This window comes from Salvia splendens, chromosome 8 (genome assembly GCF_004379255.2).
Source record: "Salvia splendens isolate huo1 chromosome 8, SspV2, whole genome shotgun sequence".
NCBI lineage: Eukaryota > Viridiplantae > Streptophyta > Magnoliopsida > Lamiales > Lamiaceae > Salvia > Salvia splendens.
Window position 1 is genome coordinate 11,383,618 of NC_056039.1, and position 14,949 is coordinate 11,398,566.

The window sequence follows — 14,949 nt, forward strand, 5'->3', positions numbered from 1 at the left end:
CTATTACTGAAAAGCATCGTCATTCTAGAAGGTAAGCACGTAGCAATCGATGAGTCGTTCACTCTCAGCGTGAGCGAATATTCCCTGCCAAGATTGTTATCCAGCTGGAGGTCGTTGCCGAGCTTATAAATAGAGGATGTGCCACCATGCAAAGGGGAATCCGATCTTTTACTTTCCGTTTTTAGTTTAGTTAGTTCTCTAGTTTAGTCCAGTCCTCTAGATAGTTTAGATAAAGTAATGCTTAGTTAGAGAAAAGGGCGACCGAAGGGAACGCTACAGAATACTCTATATCTGTCAGCGTTGTCTTAAGTTTCCTGCCGAGGATCTTCTCGGTTTACTTGCTTTCGTATTTTCCGAAGTGTTAGCTTAGTTTAATTCCAAGTTGCTTTGTAGTTAAAGTTTCGATCTTTCTGTACTTCGAATGTCCGCTGTACTCGTTTGGATTCTGAGTATAAAATCAAAGTTGTTACGTTTTCGTCATCATGTTTACTGTTCCAAGTAGTTAATTTTCATTCCAGTCTGAAATTCAATTGACCCAGTAGTTAAAATTCCCTTGAGCAAGTAGTTAGTTACTTTTCTGTCTAAGGTAAAATCAGTAGTTAAAAACTCCCAAAAGTTAAAGCGTGGCAGCAGCCAACCCCATGTTCACTACTCACACACTTGATACACGAGCTTCTCTGTGGGATCGACCCCGAACTTTCCGCTTTACTATTAAAGTAGTGCAAAATTGAGAGTTTATAAATTACATTGGTGGCGTGCGAGAGCAACTTGATCCAGTAGTAACGACATTTGCTAGCTGATCCATCCGGTTCAGTTATCTCTTCTATGTAACTTGAATCAAAGAAAACCGCAAGTCCCATCCGCAGGTCCGCCAGTAGGATCCAGAGAAGTGAAATTGTTGATTACTTTAGAACTTGGTGTTTGCTATATTTTCATGGCAAGGTGGTTAAATCCTTTAAAGGGATTGGAGTGTTCTATGTCCATTTTGTGAAGAATTATTCCACTCATATGTTCCTTGTAGATAGTGTTGGGATTATTGGCATAAAATTGTATCGTTCTCATAGTTGTAGTCTTGTTTTAAAATTGTTGGAGCAATTGTGAGGGGCTTATTTTGAAAAGTTTCTCATGGTACTTGATGTTGCTTTTTCCAAGATTCATATGCATGGTGTTGTGCTTTGTTTCCATGTTGTGCATGAAGGTTTGTGGACACATTGCGCCCTTGCTTTTTATAATCTCTTGAAATTGATGGGGAAATGGAATGAAATCCATTTTGATGAACTTAGTTCGTTGGTTGATACACCTTCTTACAAACTTGATGAGAATTGTGATGGACCTACTCTAGGTGTTGAATGTGAGCTTGAAAATTTGTGGAGTAGCTCTCACTTGGGCAAGAATGATGAATCAATGGTTCCTTATGATCTTTTATTGCATAATCTTGAGAATAGGAATCTTGTGAATGGACCTTACTTGGTTACTTTTGACTATACACACTATGAGGACCCTTTCTTGTGTTTGCCTTTTCCCTAATGAGAGTGCTAAATTTTGTGTGAAGATGTTGAAGGACATGGACACAGGTCGTGTGAGAATGTTTGAGACAAAAATAGTCAAATTTTCTGATGATTGTGTGTCTTGGCATGATCGTTGCTTTCATTGCATGACAATCAAGCCGTTCAATGGGGTTGACATGTTTTATTGCCTTTTTGTCAAAAAATTTGCATAATATGGTTTTGTTTGGGGTTTCAAAGTTAAAAGATGCTTAGATTTTTGTTTCCCAATAGCTTATGTATTGGTTTTGAACTTGTTAGAGCATGCCGATCGTCTTGGTGTGGTAACATCTTTTAGAGTCGTTAGTGGTCTTAATCTTTATCATCATACATTGATATTTGATTTGCTCTCGTTTTATTCTCTAGGGTTGTGGAATCCAGACCGAACTAGAGATCAAATCTGGGCCATTAGATATAGTTTTTTTGATGAGATGTGCTGCTGTGTAAATTTTTCGGTCTTCATTACAAGCCCATTTTACTTCATTGTATAGGTTTATTACTTCATTCCGTACATAATACCTTGAAACTACAACCTGTTTTTACTTTCTTCCGGTATGTTTTGAAATGATTCAGCATATGTTTCATTTGAATTCATTGACCTGAGTTTTTTACTTTATTTACATTAAAAAATGCTATTTATTCAAGTGCGTTTATTACTTCATTCAGAAACGTTATTACTTCATTAGATAAGGTTTTTACTTCATTCCAGTAGGACTTCAAATGCTTCTACACATACTTCATTCCAATAATTTATTACATCATTCCATGTGTTTATTACACCATATCAGCGTTGTGGTGGTGGTGATAGATATTGTAGAGAGAAAGAACGGCACGAGACGGTGAAACCGCATTTACGTACTGAAATGAAGTAATAATCCTACTGGAATTAAGTAAAAACCTACTGGAATGAAGTAAAAACCTACTGGAATGAAGTTAAATCTTCGTAACCTACTGGATGAATTAAAATAGGCTCGTGATGAAGGCGAAAATAATTGACAAAATTTGTGTCTCTCGTCCATAAAAAACTAGATCTAAGAACCCTAATTTGGTATGGTTCTATGGTTCAGTCTTTAAGAGTGGATTTGTGAATAATGGGACTATATATATATATATATATATATATAGGATTGTGATCAAGATAGAACCATTCTTAAACGTAGAACCATTCTTAAACGTAGAACAAATGCCAAACGGAGGTCGTTAGATCTTTTAATCCAATGGTGTTGATTTGCACAACAACTTCCCATTACAACCAAAACTATTATTAATGGGTGAATGCAGATAAGTGAAAAAATAAAGCATGCATGGACTCTTCTTCGTTTCATTCATTCTTCCATCAACATGTGAGTTTTTTCACATGTTGAGTCCGGAATGTCGTGAAAACATAGTCTAATATGTATGATTTTTAATCTTGACCGTCATTTTTTCCTCATCCAATGAATAAAATATGTAGAGTTCTAGGTTCTACACTTAAGAATGGTTCTATCTTTAACGCAACCCTATATATATATATATATATATATATATATATATATATATATATATATATATATATATATGGGTGCGTTAAAATGATAACCATATTTATGGTGATAACCTAGTAACCTATCATTTTATGGGTCAAAAATATCATTTTTACTAAAAATGATATTTATACACTATAAAATGATATTTTTTCAGCATGCATAGAATGATACTATTAATCCATAAAATGATATTCTATTTTATAAAATGATATATTTCGTCCATAGAATGATAGGTTATTAGGTTATCACCATAAATATGGGTTATCATATGATCACATCCTTGGGGGTTTTTTTTTACACACACACATCGGAGTTCGAGATACATTGGCAAGCGAACCAGCCTCTTCCAGCCCCTCGTTGTCACGTCCGAACTAGCCTCCCCCTGCCCCTCATGGCCCACGAACTAGCCGCTTAACCACCCTCAGACGGGTCCAGGCCAAGCACCGGCCTCTCCCTTTCCCTCGTGGCCCACGAACTAGCTGCTTAACCACCCTTAGACGGGTCTCAGCTCGTAAGTTGACCACCCTCAGACTGGTCCAGGCCCGTATGCTTGCAAAGTCCCAAGGCAACAAGCCTTGGGCCCACAGGGAAATTAATCCCAAGTTGCACCATCCAGGATTCGAACTCAGGACCTCCTGGATGGTGCCATATCTTTGCCTCCCTTCTCAACCAGTTGAGCTAGGAGGCTTGGATGATCACATCATTAGGGTTTAGGGTTTAGGGTACCCTAAATCCTAAACCCTATACAAACTTTAATCCTACTCACTTAATACAATTAATCAACGGTTAATATAAGAGATTTTCTAATGTCAATATTTCCTACAAATCTGTACACTCCGTTGACATCGAACAATCAGAATTTGTATACCCCCGTTGACATAATTTGTACACCCTGTTGACATCAGCCCCCGTTGACAGAATTTGTACACTCCGTTGACATCAGCCCCCCATTGACAGAATTTGTACACTCCGTTGACATCAGTCCCCGTTGACAGAATTTGTACACTCCGTTGAGATCAGTTTGTACATTTTGTATTATAGAGAGTTTGTATTTGATCACACCTATATATATATGTATGTATATGTGTGTATATGTGTGTGTTTTGGGATAAGAATATATATGTACGTGTATACTGATTTTTGGGAGTATATATCCTTTAGTTAGTTGTATGCTTTAGTCATAGACGGGAATTATTTTATGGACAAATTGTTTCTTTGGCGATGTTTTAAATCAGAAAAGTATAAGGACTTTATATATGTGTTTTCCCTATGAAAGAATTAAGAATAATGTCGAGCACACGCGTAGGATCCATGTTTTTCTTTGAAGTATTATTTTGCAAAGTCTAATTTTTGCATATCATGTTGTTTCGAAAATGGGGAGCTTGTGCATGTTGTCTGAGGTTGGAACAAGAAAGTGTTTGAGGAGTTAAGCGAACGAGGTGGGCTTTCTTTTTAAATATGGGCAATGCCCTAAGTATATTTTTATGTGAAAATGATATGAATATTTGTCATGCCGTGTTTTGTTTTATTCTATGAAACCTATCTGATGTGGCTTTTGCCATCAATGGATAATCGAATTCGGGTCTGACTAGGGAGTGAGTCCCTACTCAGGCTAGTGTACAACAATAAGGATCGTGAGCCGTCTTTTGGGTCGGCCGGTCTAGTGACATGGAATGTGGCCACGTTCCTTGTCATCAATGGATCAGATATGGTAGACATCTATGGGAAAATGACTGCAGTCACGAATTTTAATATGGAAATTATTTTAGTGTCTCGGGAATTTCTAAAGTTAAAACCCCGAGGTCACTCAATGGTGGCATGATAAATACTTTTTATAAAATATTTTCGGCATGAGTCCACTGGCTGCATTAAGTACTCAGCAATGCATTTTCTTTTTAAAAATGTGCAGGTTGAGCGTGACGGGCGTGATGGGTGTTAAGCAAGACCGTTGAAGAAATTGAAGTGTTTAGAATGTGTCATGTCTTCACACGTGGCATATTCCTTCTCTCAAATGCTTCCGCTAAGTAGTTGTCCTTCTTTTGAGTTCTTGTATCGCTGAGATAATATTCATTTTTGAGTAGTTGATTGTTGAGATACTCTGATTTTTTTCGAGCTATTCCCATTTGTTTCGAGCTATGGTCGAGTTGTGTTGTTTTCTCCTTTTTTTCCCGCTTCTTTAATCCTCCCCTAGTCGCGATCAACCGTGTTTTCTATCCTTAGAAAATGCGGGCGTGACATATTTATAGGGAGAAAATCGTCTCTCTTTAAATAAGGAAAACTGTTGCAAAATATGGTAAATCTTGGAGAGAAAGTAGGGCAAATCTGCTCGTAGCTTTTTCCCAGTGGGCCTCTGCACCTTGGCCAGCAGTCGCTGTGTGTTGGTCCGAGGCTTCTGTCTCTTGGGAAGCGGTCGCTGCACTTGTTTCAGCGGTCGCTGGCAATCATCCCGTAACTCTCTGAACTCTTTGTAGCGGTCGCCACGCACTTCCCAGCGTTCAGCGGATGTGGATGACAAGAAGAAGTATTATAGCTGGGATGCGAGGGAGACTGTGAGATATAGCAGCAATTTTGAACTCTTCAACTCCAAAACTGCTAGCTGGAGGGATACGTTAAGCATTTCGGCTAATTTTGGGTCTCATCTACTTGATCCTCGCCAATTGCCCGCCGTTTGCAGGTATGCATAGTTCCCTTTTTGATCCGTCCGTTAATATTTGTCATACTTACTCTTTATTGTACTAGTGTTGATAATGAACCTCATATTTCACTAACTAATTCTCACTCACAATTTATTACGTGTAGAACTAACTTGAATTCACATTTCATTAACTTTTTCAACTACCTTCTATTACATTTCATTTAATGGTGGACGGAGAGAAACTTTTTGTCGTTGTAATTTTGGAAGAAATTTCAAAATCAGTGGTCCATATAGGTAATTCAATATGCATTTTTATTTAATTTTTTTCTTATTGATTATAGGGCCATACAAATTGATATACTAATATTATCAAATAAATAGATAGCTTCAACTTATAAGCATTATGGAATTTGTCTTGAATAACCGGATGATTATTAGGTTGAAATACTTCGATCATTGTAATTAACAACTGAAAATTCTTATGTATATGTTGCACGTACACATGATGATTCGTAGGGATTCAACAGTTGAGTACTCAAAACAAGTGGAAAAATTGGGAAATATTCTACTAGACTATTATCTGAGGGCCTGGGACTAAAACCTGAGATGTTAAGAGAGATGGAATGTTCGAAGGGGCATCGTCTCCACGGCCACACTACCCAGCATGCCCTGAGCCTCAACTTGCAATCGGAACGACAAAACATTCGGATCCTGGATTCCTCACAATTCTTCTACAAAGCCAACTTGTTAGCGCCTTGCAGGTTTTCTACAAAGACTCATGGCTTGATATTCAACCTGTTCAAGGGGCTTTAGTCATAAACATCGGCGATCTTCTTCAGGTGTGTGTCTATGTTTCCAATATTTATCGAATTGATAACATTATACTACTTAGTTAGACAACATTGTTCACTGATTCTATATTTGCGTGAATTAGTTGGTGTCGAATGGGAAATACAGAAGCAATGAGCACAGGGTAATAGCAAATCCCATCGGACCAAGAATTTCAGTGGCATGTTTTTTTTCCCGGCCTTTTGGCAACACCAGCAGGAGTTATGGACCTATCCAAGAACTGATCACACAAGAAAATCCTGCGATATACAAAGTGATTGTGATTGAAGATTATCTAATGAAGTTCCTAAACTCTGGACTCGACAGCTATCGTGCTCTTGATTATTACAGGGTAACGAAGATGGTAATTGAAATGGATAAAGCATCAGAGCTTAAGCTGAATTATATATGGAGTGTATTATCTTTTACTTCTAAGTTTATGTATGAAATAATTAAGACATTGTGTGTTAATTCACTCACATGACAACTGAATTATTAATATGAAAAGTGAGAAGATGTCTTTTCCAAAAGTGTGTAGTACTGATTTATTTACAATGAAGCATGACAAAAAAAACATTTGCGAGAGAAATTTCATAAAAAATCAAGCAGCAGGTGGCCTGAGCACATGATCTACAGTAGTGTCGCGGACCGAGGAGGGCAAATACTGCCACATCGGAACAAAGCCATAGCTGGGAAGCATGGGAACCTTCTTTGCTGCGTTGGCCTCGTACATATTCAACTGCTGTTCTATCCTCTCTTTATCTTCCTTTAGCTTCGCCTTCTCTTCCCGGAACTCATTTTTCTCCACCTGTATATAAGCTAATCCAATCTTCACTATTCCATCTTAATAAATACGGAGTAGTAAACTGCCTAACCTTTAAAATTTTAATCTCTTCGGTTAGTCTTGTGTTCATGTGCATGTATTCCTGGGATTCAGTTTTTAGCTGTTTTAGGAGTCTGATGGCATCATTAAGCATGGTCAGTTTTTCGGTTTTTCCAATGCTTTCACGTCCCAAAACGGCTGAGAGTTCTATAAATCTGTATCAAATAACAATTAAATGAAAAACCAGGCATAAGAAAAATCAATCGAAGGTTGAAGGATTAGGATGAGCTTATGTTGGCTGCCAAAGGTTTGAAAAAGGATAAGTAACAGATAGTAAAAGAAAATATACAAATTGTCTTACATGAACGTAGTTTTTAACCTATACATTAGATTAATGTATTTTACTCCCTTCGTCCTATAAAAATATGTGTATTCGAAATGACACGGGAATTAATGCACAAATGATAAGTAAGAGAGAAGAGAAGAATGATAGTTAAAATAGCGTTAGTGCTCTCCTAACTGGACCCAAACCGTAATTGTTATTTTCAATTCTCTGTTAATCGAAAACCGACATTTTTCGGTTCGATGCTCGTTTAATTGAGAACCGGAAAAAACCGAATACCCAACCCACTCTTATAGGAAGGAATTGCATGCAAAAGTATTTTGGCAAGAAATGATTAATGTGTCGATGAAACTTATACTCCCTCCGTCCGCCATTTAAAGAGCACTTTTAACTTGGCACTGTTTTTAAGAAATTGTTTAACTTTGTGAAGAAAAGTAAAAGAGAAAGTGAGTGTAAGTATTAGTTTATATTGGAGTGTGAGTGCAAAAAGTTAGTGGACAGAGAGATTAATTGATAATTTTACCTGTCATTCAATTTTCCCCTCCGCTCTCTTTCGCGGCATGCTTTTGTTCCTTTCCCGTCATTTAGATCAGAATGTCCCCTGTACAACACAAACAACGCCTAAATTAATGCGGAATACAAACACATACCCCTTCCTCTGTTTCAATAAATATAAAACATTTGGTTTTCGACACAAAATTTTATGCAGTATTGTTTTGTGAGTTAATGATGACATAATAAAATAATAGAGATAAAAAAGTAGAAATTGTCTTGTTTCCATTTTAGGAAACGTTTCATTTTTAATAGACAACCCAAAAAGGAAAATGTTTCATTTTTAATGATACGGAAGTTGTATAATCCAGTACATATACATGTTGATGTAGGAAAATTAATAGGAGTATAAGGGCACCCGCAACGCATTCCTTGCCCAGCTCGGTCTCGTCTTGGCAGGATGAGCCACGGGCGAGCTCGCGCTGGGGGGAAGTTGGCAAGACAGCGTGAATATAATTATATGTTTCATACTCCCTCCACCAATATAAGGTCAATTTGATCGGGAACGAGTTTTAAGAAATGTAGTAAAAAGTGAGTGGAAGAAGTTAGTGGAAGGTGGGTCCTACTTTTATATACTCCCTCCTTCCCATAATAATTGTCACTCTTTTCCATTTCGGTTTGTCCCACAATAATTGTCACACTTTATTTTTACCATAAATGGTAAGTAGGTCTCACATTCCACTAATTCACTTTACTCACATTTTATTATAAAACCAACATAAAAAGTGGGACCCACATTCCACTAACTTTTCCAACCAACTTTTCTTTACATTTCTTAAAACTCGTGCCCACAATAAGAGTGACAATTATTGCGGGACGGATGAAGTATTAGTTTTATAGTGGAATGAGAGTGAAATAAAATTAGTGTAATGTGGAGTCCATTACCAAGAATAATAAAAAAAAGCAAATGAGACATTTATTGGTAGACGGACGAAAAAGAAAAAATGAAACAATTATTGGTGGACGGATGAGTAATAAATAAATTAAAGTATTAAATAATATAAGTTAAATAGTGTGACTATAAATTGTGAGTTCAATTTGAATATTAGTTTATACTAATTTTTATTAAAATTAATTTGCATATGAATATTTTTCTTTTTAATGAACCCGTGAATAGTGAAGGGAAGATATGGATGGTTGGAGCCTTGGAGGTGTTGTCTTTGAAATAGCACATGGAGTAAAAAGTCTTATGTGACCATGAATAGTGAAGAGATGAGTGGATAAGACGGTGTTGTGAATGACCTAAGTACTAACCAGATGAAGATATGACATTTTTCTCTGATCTATAGATTTATACCATTTTTTATTATTACTCTTTTGTGTCCTTTCGTCCCACATAAGATGTCGCATTTATAGGATGACACGATATTTTATAAGGTTAGGTAGGGATAATAAATAAAATATGATACGAACAAACATTTTAAAGTTATTTTTATTTGTATAACTCCAAGATAGATGAGACATCAATCATACCAAACTGCCCCTAAGTGGAGAGATAATTTAGACAACATTATTACATAATAAACTTTAGCTAACTTTTTTCATTACTGTTTAAAATTTTAAAAACCCATATAACTATCGCTTAATTAACTCAAAATATAAACTATTATTTTTAAATAGAAAATTAAATATAAAGAAGTAATTATAAACTCTAATCTTCAGAGAACCCCGTGTTGATTATTTTAATACTATAATAAAGCATGAAAAAATGAAATTCAAGAAAAAGGATTAATTTAAAATTATAAATATTGAAAGTATATGATGTATTATAACCTGGAGTATTTATCTAAAGTAAAAAGGTTTTATTTTAAAAAAGGACTAAAATACATATTTATATTTAGTTTATCTTAGCTTTTACTTTGTATATTTCTTCGTTAACTACTAGCTTTTGTCTTTTTCGTTTGTTTTTCTTTAAACAGAAAACAAACGTACACCTGTAAATTTTTGGATCTTAGAGCATCTCCACGAGCGACCGGTTCGCCGATTTTTGGCGCTCGCCGAACTATTGCAGCCGGCGAGCGCCAAATCGGTGAGAATTTCAACGAGCGCACGCCGATTCCCGGGCGGATTTTTGATGTTTTTTATTTTTTTCGGAACTCAATATATACGCGATTTGCAAGTCATTTTCATTCGCACCACTTGTTTTAACGAGTACTTTCTCTATCTTAATTTCTGTACAAGAGCAACGACGGGAAATGGATCTCAACAACGAGCCAACTTCAGGGACGAGCGGGTCTCAAACTCCCACGGTCCCCGTCAGAGCTGGATGGAGTCAGATGCTCGGGTACTACAACAACATGTACCCTTGGCAGCAGATGATGCCCGGGATGGCATCTGGGGATGGTATGTCGGGATGGCAGGGGATGCCGGGGGGTCCTGCGATGCAGGGGGTACCGGGGATGCAACCCGGGATGCCGATGATGCCGGGGTGGGCACCCGGGATGCAGATGACGCCGGGGTACCCGGGGATGCAGGGGACGTCGGGGGGCTCTGATTTTGGTACTGCTTCTTCGCACACATCGACCCCAGCGGAGACGCAGTTCCAGGGGATTGAGACTTTCTCCTTAGAGGAGTTGGGTATAGATCTCGGGGCACCGGACACTCCCATGGGGCTGGGTCGGGGCGTGCCCAAGAAGAAGAAGGGGAAGAAGGTGGTCGGCGAGTCGTCGCAGTCGGAGGTACGGATGAAGTGGACAGACGCTGAGAACGTCGCGTTATCCAAGGCGTGGGTCAGTGTTTGCGATGACCCCCTCGCCTCTAACAATCAGAGGATCCACAACTTGTGAGCTAAAATAGCAGCAGCCTATAAGGCATTTTGCCCTGAGGGGAGGCCACGCAGCGGGGAGGAGTGCCGGAAGGGGTGGGACCGAATCTGGGCTGGGGTCTCCTGATTTTCGGGCTTGTACACCAACGCCCTCTGAATGAAGTCCAGTGGCCAAACTGACGAGGACTGCAGGAGGCTGGCAGAGAAACAGTTCCCCCAGCCCGGCCTTTACAAGGACTTCACCTACTGGAACTGCTACGAGGTGCTAATGGACTCTGAGAAGTTTCGAGCAGGTGTCGATGCGGGCTGGCCGAAGAAGCAGCGCCTGAACTATTCTGGTAATTACGCCGGTGGTAGCAGCGGCGGTTCCCATGACCTCCCCGAAGATGCTTAGGAGACCCCGTCCCCTGCCGCGTTTACTCGCCGCACTCGCCCGGTTGGTCAAAGGCGGGCGCAATGCGAGCGCCAGAGGTCCCAGGAGGTCCAGTCGGCATCCCCCCTGTTGGCAGCTCGACAGCCGACCTCGTTTTCTTGGCGCGTCAACAAGCGCGGGCTCAGATGATCAAGATCATAGATCAATGGAAGAATGCAACTGACCCCGAGGAGAAGAGTTTTTTTCACGTCGTGCTCGTGAGTATGCGAGAGGATTTGAATCCCGGCGCGGCACAGGTGGGGGGCTCTGACACGGGCTCAGATGCCGCAGATTTGGGGGTCCCGGATAGCGGCGACGACGGCGAGGAGTGAGGCGGCGGCGGAGGCGGGGGGCTCGTGCGTGGATTAGGAGTTTTTTTTAAATAATGTAATTTTTTTTATTTGACTTTTTTTAATTAATGTACTTTTTAAAATTTTAATATTATTATTGAATTTTCCCGTATGTGTCGTAAATTTAATTCCGTATTTTGTGTGATTGTTTAATTATTTGTTTTTAGTGCTGATGATGTGGCTGGGCTATGGCTAGGCTATTACTTGTCCAGTATTTGTCCTGCTGATGTGGCAGGAGGAATTTAGTGCTGATGTGGCAGAGGAGTTTGTGGCTGGACTAAGGCTGGGCTATTGCTTGTCCACGAACTATTGTGGATGCTCTTATTGGATGTATTTTGTTTCATTTATAGCCTGTCAAAATGAACGCATGTTGATATTTTCTTGGCTTTGTTTCATAATTTGAATCAATCAATTAAATTATTTTCCAATACAAATTATTTTCCAATAGCACTACTAGTTAATTTTGTTCCAATTATGTCCCCGTCCATATTTGGTTTCTGAACAAATCAGTTCGCCCATTCTAAGTTGTGACTTGGTGATCGATTTTGACATATACAACATGGCAATTGCATCAACTACATACATAAATAGAAGCACAATTAATTGATCATTCAACAATTTACGATAAAATTTGATTGTACAAAAATATTCTGGAATCTAAACTTAAATCTACTCTTATATGTCAGGTACTTGAATTAAATAAATTGGAAAGTCACTCGAAAAGGAATCTAAGAGCCAAAGAAATTTGGAGGTGGCGTTGACCAAGGCAGATTTCAAGGGGTATGCTGTGATTCAACATACTACTATTTGGTGGGTGGGAAACATCCTTTTTCATTTCAAAAATACCTGATTCTACTTGAGGAATTTGGCTAACTAAACAACTTTGTACAACAACATAACTATTTTCGTGATTATTTAAAATTTTATCTATGTTGAAGAACATCATATATGGAGTAATAATTTACCTCTTTCTTGAGAATTCTCTTTCCTCATGAGATTTAAGAGCTGGACTTGTAATTCCATCAATTGACATACAAACACTACACCAGCATAATCAAAACATAGTATTACGAACATAAAACCCCCAATCAAAGTAGATTTAGAAAAATAAACAACTTTTTAAGTAAAAACGAATTTACTTTCCAATGTCAGAATTAACTTTCAAAAGCAAAATATAGAAAGAATTGAACCGAACCACTCACTTTTCCGACGGCGGCGGAGAAGGCTCGGATACAACTGCCGGCGGTGGTGCGCCGTCGTCCAATAGGCTACTGTAATCGATTACATAGCACCAGCAGTTCTCCGTGAAGGAATCGACATGATGATGATTTTGCATCGGAAATTCGAAACTGAAACATCAACAGAAGGGGGTCGATTTAGAAGTTTATGGAAATTTAAAAATGGTTTGGGAAGAGTCCGAGTAAGTTATAGAATTAACTAAATGAGCAAGTTGGAGATTAAGTCGTTGCTGCATACTTATTTTATCGACATTTGACCGAGATGTATGGGATGGTTTGGTTATGTCACGTTTGTTGAAGATTTGCCAGAAGTTTATATTTTTATATACTTAAACAGTTAAACTACTACATTGTGTCGCTATCCGTTTATGGAGGATGGTGGGGACTCATGACATGGGCTATTAACATCACATCCTTGTTATTAACTGTCATACATTTTTTTAATGACAATTTCTCTGAAATCTATATAATAATCTGAACAGACTAATAAATTCAAGGTTATTGGATCAAAATTTGTAGTCCAAAAAATCAAACTTGATACACCTAAACCACCAATAACTTGACTTAGCATTATGGGATAGCCCGGAGCTGATTGGGCTTGGCCCATTTGGTATTTTTAGCTTAATTATTTGAAGTACTAGTATTTCTAAATTTTATTTTACAGAAATAACCTGAACTCAACACATACACTTCTAAAATACCACTCCATCGGTTCCATAATAGTAGAGGTATTTCTTATTGTCACGTGATTTAAGAAAAATGTGTTAAGTGAGTTCAGTAAAGGAAGAATAAAGTAAGAAATGAAAAAGGTATAGAGATGAAGAAATATGTTGACTTTTATTAAATAGGAAATGCCTTCATTACTATGGAATATATTAAAATGTCAAAATGACTCCAATGCTATGGAATCAAGAGAGTATTAAATTTACATTTATTCAGTCGAAGTGAGATGTGATACTATTCTTGCTAAATAGCATTACATTACGTAACACACGAAATTGTTTAATAGCAATAAATCTTAGCCATTTTCACACAATAATAGTACCTCTCTGCCTCACTATTTTGTTTAGACACAGTAGAATAATTAGGTTATTAGTGAGTCACTTATTATCAGATTGGTGATTTTGATCAAGAAGTTCCTCCAACAACTTGTCATCGTAGTACTCGAACTCGAAAACTTGTCTCCCGTTATCCGACGAGGAGGCGAAATGCGAGGAGCTGGAGGGCAAGTTATACTCTTGTGGGAAATTGAGGATCGCCTTGTGACCTCTCATGGAGTAGGCGGCGTGGTCATAGGCTCTGGCAGCTTCCTCCGCGGTATTGAACGTCCCTAGCCACACTCTCGCGCCTTGCCTGCCGGAGTCTCGTATCTCGGCGGCGTACTTCCCCCACGGCCGCTTCCTCACACCTCTATACCTGATTTCTCTTTCCATTTTTAGATTTACTATATTTGTTTTTGTGATGTGGCATTTTATATGTTCTATTTGGATGATCTTGTGGTAGAGATATAAAGCCACGTGGATATAAGTTCAAATTTAGACCAATTACTTGGTATGCAATGTATCTGGTCTGGTCAAAGTGGTGGCTTCGGATACTTTACATTTTACACTATAGTCTTTTCAATGAATCAAAATTACTTAGTTTCCCTAAAGGTAATTATCCGATCCTCACGTGATGAATTGGTTTCAACTTTCAACAAATGGTCCAAACTGGCGTTACTCTGGCGTCTCGTTTTAATTTGCATCACATATAGTAGCAAATTAAAAATTCATGGGAAGTTCTGTAATTATTTTGATTATGACATGTCGAGTTGAGTAGCCAGTCATGACGAATATAATTTACTTTTAAAGAAATAAATCCAGGTGGCTTTACTTGGTTAAAAAGTGAGAGAAAAAATAAAAGAGAGACTAATTTTGTGTAAAACTATTCTTGTC

At 38.2% G+C, this 14,949-nt stretch overlaps 2 protein-coding genes and 1 pseudogene across 2 annotated transcripts; 1 reads left to right on the forward strand and 2 right to left on the reverse strand.

Moving 5' to 3' along the window:
• The first annotated feature begins 1,245 nt into the window (after positions 1 to 1,245).
• On the forward strand, positions 1,246 to 7,017 carry LOC121745741 (annotated as a pseudogene).
• Positions 7,018 to 7,028: 11 nt separating this feature from the next.
• Positions 7,029 to 13,222, reverse strand: LOC121744016 (transcription factor bHLH104-like). Its single transcript, XM_042137450.1, has 5 exons — positions 12,980 to 13,222; positions 12,743 to 12,817; positions 8,223 to 8,300; positions 7,409 to 7,571; positions 7,029 to 7,341 (listed from the first exon to the last, which is right to left on the reverse strand). The coding sequence occupies exons 1-5, from the start codon at positions 13,111 to 13,113 to the stop codon at positions 7,135 to 7,137; spliced, it is 657 nt and encodes a 218-aa protein (XP_041993384.1). The 5' UTR covers positions 13,114 to 13,222; the 3' UTR covers positions 7,029 to 7,134.
• Positions 13,223 to 14,115: 893 nt separating this feature from the next.
• LOC121745743 (ethylene-responsive transcription factor ERF096-like) lies at positions 14,116 to 14,448 on the reverse strand. Its single transcript, XM_042139702.1, has one exon. The coding sequence runs from the start codon at positions 14,446 to 14,448 to the stop codon at positions 14,116 to 14,118; it is 333 nt and encodes a 110-aa protein (XP_041995636.1).
• Positions 14,449 to 14,949: the final 501 nt, after the last annotated feature.

Excerpts from the sequence above, each read along its gene's own strand:
- LOC121744016 (XM_042137450.1), bottom strand. The coding sequence starts at position 13,113 with ATGCAAAATCATCATCATGTCGATTCCTTCACGGAGAACTGCTGGTGC. Across the intron at positions 8,301-12,742 it reads AGAGAATTCTCAAGAAAGAG|GGGACATTCTGATCTAAATG; the intron begins GTAAATTATTAC and ends TGTGTTGTACAG. Across the intron at positions 7,342-7,408 it reads AAGAGATTAAAATTTTAAAG|GTGGAGAAAAATGAGTTCCG; the intron begins GTTAGGCAGTTT and ends GCTTATATACAG.
- LOC121745743 (XM_042139702.1), bottom strand. The coding sequence starts at position 14,448 with ATGGAAAGAGAAATCAGGTATAGAGGTGTGAGGAAGCGGCCGTGGGGG.